Source organism: Babylonia areolata, chromosome 11 (genome assembly GCF_041734735.1).
Source record: "Babylonia areolata isolate BAREFJ2019XMU chromosome 11, ASM4173473v1, whole genome shotgun sequence".
NCBI lineage: Eukaryota > Metazoa > Mollusca > Gastropoda > Neogastropoda > Buccinidae > Babylonia > Babylonia areolata.
Genome location: NC_134886.1, coordinates 6,995,654 through 7,000,653, shown reverse-complemented (window position 1 = coordinate 7,000,653; position 5,000 = coordinate 6,995,654). Strand labels below are relative to the sequence as shown.

General features: G+C 48.1%; 1 protein-coding gene across 2 annotated transcripts in view; it reads left to right on the top strand.

Moving 5' to 3' along the window:
• LOC143287284 (calcitonin gene-related peptide type 1 receptor-like) overlaps positions 1-4,995 on the top strand; it is a 62,246-nt gene extending 57,251 nt beyond the window's left edge. The window contains exons 2-5 of one of the 2 annotated variants that reach the window (XR_013055933.1): positions 1-89; positions 1,223-1,360; positions 2,610-3,501; positions 3,589-4,995. The exon at positions 1-89 is cut by the window's left edge and continues 498 nt beyond it. Coding sequence is in view for 1 of the 2 variants with exons in the window: in XM_076595228.1 (XP_076451343.1) it covers positions 1-89; positions 1,223-1,360; positions 2,610-3,263 (881 nt within the window). In the remaining variant the exon portion in view is untranslated. Of the gene's footprint in view, positions 90-1,222; positions 1,361-2,609 lie in introns of both variants that reach the window. The other variant, XM_076595228.1, reaches the window with a different exon arrangement.
• The last annotated feature ends 5 nt before the right edge of the window (positions 4,996-5,000 follow it).

The window sequence follows — 5,000 nt, the reverse complement described above, 5'->3', positions numbered from 1 at the left end:
GTGTGTCTGACAAATGGCGGAGCTGGGAAGAAGAGCAGTTCATCAAGGAGCTTCACAAGGCCAACAACATCCTGGGCATCTCGCTGCTGGTGGGTTCTGTCAGAGTCAGGCAAAACGACATGAGACGAGATGAAGACATGACGAGACAAAGACGATACAAAGACAAAAAGACGAGACAAAGATGATACAAAGACAGATAAGACAAGACAACAAGACGAGACAATGACAAGACGAGATGAGAAGAAACAAAGATAAATAAGACAATACAAGAGTTCCAGCTGGATCTGGTCGAGGAGGAATGAAAGTAAACTTCATAAGGATCAAATTTCACTACTCAAACTAGGCGTACGATGGCTCAGTGGTTAAAACGTCTGCCAGAAAAAAGTGACTCAGTCCTGAAGTGGCGACCACCCTGGAGGCGCGGGTTCGAACCTGCTGAGGACCAGGAAAAAGAAAAGAAAAAGAAAGAAAAGGCGGCAATACAAGGGCATCCAGGAGTCATGACCTGGGTGCAGCCCGACCCCTTAGAGTGTAAGGATGTTAAGGGCCGAAACACTTGACTGATGAGGGCTTCTTCTCTGAAGACCTTGTACTGTCCAGCTCTCCCTAGAGTTTCTTATCACAGGGACGAGACAAAGACTGGACCAAGACAAGGTGGGAGGAGAAAAAAAAACACGATAAGACAGGACAGGACGAGACGAGACAAGACAAGACGAGGCAGGACAAGACAAAACAAGACAGGACAGGACGAGACAAGACGAGACAAAAACTAGACAAAGACAAGGTGGGAAGAGAAAAGACGAGACAAGACAAGACAAGACAGGACAGGACGAGACGAAACAAATAAGACAAGACAAGACAAAACGAAGACAAGACGAGACAACGACGAATAAGACAAGTCAAGACAAGACGTATTTATTTCCGGAAACCCCGTGTCAGCTGCTTGGTCGTACGGGTGTTTTGCTTACTTACTTGGTTGGCTGGTTTTGTCGGTCGGGTGTGAACTCATCTCGAATAAGACGACAATTATACTTCAGGCCGTGTGTGCAACATGTACTTCGGGCTTTTAGACTAACGAACAGCAGCTAAAAGGAACAACATCATAGCAGTTTTCTTAACGACTTTTCTTAACTGAACTTACAGGACACGGATTCCGTTTTGTTTGATGGCTCCTGACATCATGTCGTTGACGACTAACCCTGCCAGTGTGTTCACTTTGCAGGTAATGTCTCTGACGGCAGTTCTGCTGACCATGGTTATCTACTCCTGCTTCGTCACCCTCCAGTGCATGCGGGTCACCCTCATCAAGAACCTCATGGTGGCCATCTTGTTCCAGGAGCACATCACTCTCGTGCTGCAGGTGAAGCCCGATAGCAGTGATCTCCCTTTCAATGTTTCAACCTGTCTCGTTGGAGCAGAATAGGAACGTGTTGCTGTCTGTAAGTTCGGTCCACAGTTCTGGTGTGGCACGGAGCTGAGACAAAGCGATGATATATATATATACGTGTGTGTGTGTGTGTGTGTGTGTGTGTGTGTGTGTGTGTGAATTTCCCGTTTGTCGTGCTTCGGTTACGTATTGGTTACAGTTTTTTGTTTGTTTGTTTGTTTGTTTTTTTTGCTGCCCCATCATCTGCACCGTTTCAGTGGCATTACTCCCACGCCGCTCATTTAGATTCCCCCATACACAGCCACACCCGGGAATTGGTTAGTCTTATATTAGACGCTTCTGTTGATTATGTTAAAAAAAAATGTATATGTATGTATATATATATATATATATATATATATATATATATATATATATATATATATATATATATATATATATGTATTCCAGTAGCTTCAGTGAAGCAGTATACATCTTCTGTTGCTGCCCATAACCCTTCAGTCACTATGGTCGGTACATCGGTGTTGAGACAGTTTCCCTGTTCCAATCGCCCTGGCGGCGTCTGTTGCAGTGAGCTATCTGTATTACCTGCCCATCTTCCAGTCTTTCTGTCTGTCTGTCTATATTGTCTGTCTGTCTGTCTCTCTGTTTGTCTGTCTCTTTCTCTCTCCGTCTCTCTTGTTCTCCCCTTTCTCTCTCTCTTGCTTTCTCGCTCTCTTTTTCTTCCTTGTTCTCTGTCTCTCGATCTGTTCGTATCTGTCTGTTTCTCTATTCATCTCTCCCTCTCTTTCCCTTTACCTGTCTGTCTGTCTGTCTGTCTCTCACTGTGCCTTTCTCTGTCTCTGTCTCTGTCCCTCCCTCTTTCACTGCATTTTTTTTTCTTTTTTCATCCTTTTTTTTTGTCTCACCTCCACCCCCCTCCCCCAAATCTTTCCCTCTCTCTTCCTTCCCTTTTCTCTGTCTCTCAGTCTGTCTGTGTCTGTTTCTCTATCCATCCCTCCGTCTCTTTTTCTTTTACTGTGTGTCTCTTTCTCTGTCTCTCTCTCTCATACACTGTGCCTTCCTCTGTCCCTAGCCTCTGTCTCTCCCTCTCTCGTTCACTGCACATTTTATTTCTTTTTATCGTTTTTTGTCCCCCCCCCCCCCCTACCCCAACAACCCAACCATCTCCCCCTACCCCCACCCCAACAACTCACCCCCATCCCCACCCAACCCCAAACAGGCACTGGTGTACTTCGCGCGCGCGGAGAACCTGCCTGACATCCGCTGCCTCTTCAGGAACACGTCCTTCTGCGAGGCGCTCATCGCCAGCTCCAAGTACTTCGAGCTGACCACGCTGTCCTGGCTGGCCGTCATGGCCTACAACCAGTGGTCCCGCTCCAAGCCCAAGCTCAACAAGCGCTTCAACTTCGTGGCGCTGTCCCTGGTGGGCTGGATCTCCCCCCTGCCGCCCGTGGCGGTGTGGACGGCGCTCATGGCTCAGAGGGCCACCAGCAAGTGCTGGGGCGGCTTCAACACCATGTCGGAGGTCGCCATCCTGGAGGGGGCCAAGCTGGTCTACATCCTGCTGGCCCTGAGCTTCCTGGTCGTCAACTACGTCAACCTGTACCACGGCCGGGAGATCATCAACGTGGAGGAGGTGCTCAAGCAGCGCGCCCAGTCGCACATGGGCTTCGCCGTGTGGGTGTGGTTCAGCCTGGGCCACGTGGTCTACGTCTCGTGCACGCACGCGCCCTACACCATGGACTTCCGGTCCATGACCACGTGGTCCTACATCCTGACCGTGCTGATGTCCAGCGGGGGGCTGGTGGCCGCCCTGTGCTTCTGCATCATTGACAAGGACGTGCTGGACACCCTGCGATTCTTCAAGTCCTAGGGGAAAGAGTGTGTTAGTGTGTCATTGATGAAGACATGATGTTCACCCTCTGATTCTCCAAGTCCTACGTGAGAGGGTGCTGGAGCTGTGTTTTTGTATCATTGATAAAGACCTGTCCGACATCCTCCTGTCCTTCAAGTCCTACGGGAGATGGTTGTTGGTGATGTCAGTATTTCTCTATCATTGACGAAGACATGCTGTACACCCTCCGATTTTTTCAAGTCGTAGGAGAGGGGTGGTGATGGTGGCTGCTGTGTTTCTGAATCGCTGACAAAATGTTCTCCACGCCCTCAGATTCTTCAAGTCCAAGGAGAGGGGAGGGGAGGTGTTGGTGGTGGCTATGTTTGTTTATCATTGACCAAGACGTGTCTGATACCCTTCGATTCTTCAAGTTCTGGAGGAAGATGTTCGTAGCTGTGTTTCTGTATCATTGACAAAGACGTGCTCTACATCCCCCGATTCTTGAAGTTATATGTAAGAGGATTGTTGGTGATGTCTGTGTTTCTGTATCACTGACTAAAACGTGGTCGACACCATCAGATTCTTCAAGTGCTAGGGGAAGGGGTAGTGGTGGCTATGTTGCTGTATCGTTGACAAAGACGTGCTCGATACCCTCTGATTTTTCAAGTCCTAGGAGAGGGGCTTCGTGATGTTTACGTTTCTGTATGGCTGACAGGGACGTAGGATCGACACCCTTCACCCTTCCGCTCTTCAGGTTCTGGGGGAGGGGTTTTGGTGGCTGTGGTTCTGTATCATTGACAAACACGTGCTCCACACCCTTCAATTCTTCAAGTCGCAGGGGGCTGCCTCTGGCGGAGAGGACATGGAACAGGTTTAATAGCTCTGTGGGCTGTCATCCCGGTTCGCTTTATTCCCACTTCGCTCATGTTCTCATGTTGGTCCGTGTGTGTGTGTGTGTGTGTGTGTGTGTGTGTGTGTGTGTGTGTGTGTGTGTGTGTGTGTGTGTGTGTGTGTGTGTGTGTGTTTCTTCATCAAGCTGTGTGTGTGTGGATGTGAGAGAGAGACAGAGAGACAGAGACAGAGACACAGAGAGACAGGTAAATCAGTAGGTATAACGGGAACGTCGTATAGGCGAAACAAAGATTCAAAGTCTCACGAGGCCATTGAGGGTGGCGGCACGGTCACAGAGTAGGCTAAACAGGAATAGGCGAACCGGACCTGCCTGCTCTTTCTGTGGACATTAAGTGACCTGATGAAGACTGTCATGTGAAAGGAGAGAAGATGGTTTCTATAATCATGATGCGAACTGATGCATTTACGCCTACACAAACCATACAGATGTGCAAGTATTTGTTCAAACGAGCGCCTGTTTCAGCCCAGAGACCTTGCCAATAATGATGAACATTTTTTATGTTCTGACAGTGGAAACCAAAGAGTGGTTTCTTCTTTTTCATATATATATATACCTGTTTCATGATTTTGTGAAAGTTTGTCAAAAAGCATTAAAAAAATGTATTACGGGCACATCCAAACTTACCTCTTGCTTTGTTATCCACTGGAGGTGTGTTGAGCTGCCCTGCATTGCATTGCATATCGTATCGTATCGTATCGTATCGTATCGTATCGTATCGTATCGTATCGTATCGTGTCGTATCGTGTCGTGCAGTATCTATCGTATCGTATCGTATCGTGTCGCATCGTATCGTAATGCTAGTGTGCTGTATTACATCGTATCAGTTTCTGTTTCAAGGGGGGCATGGGAGAGAGAGAGAGAGA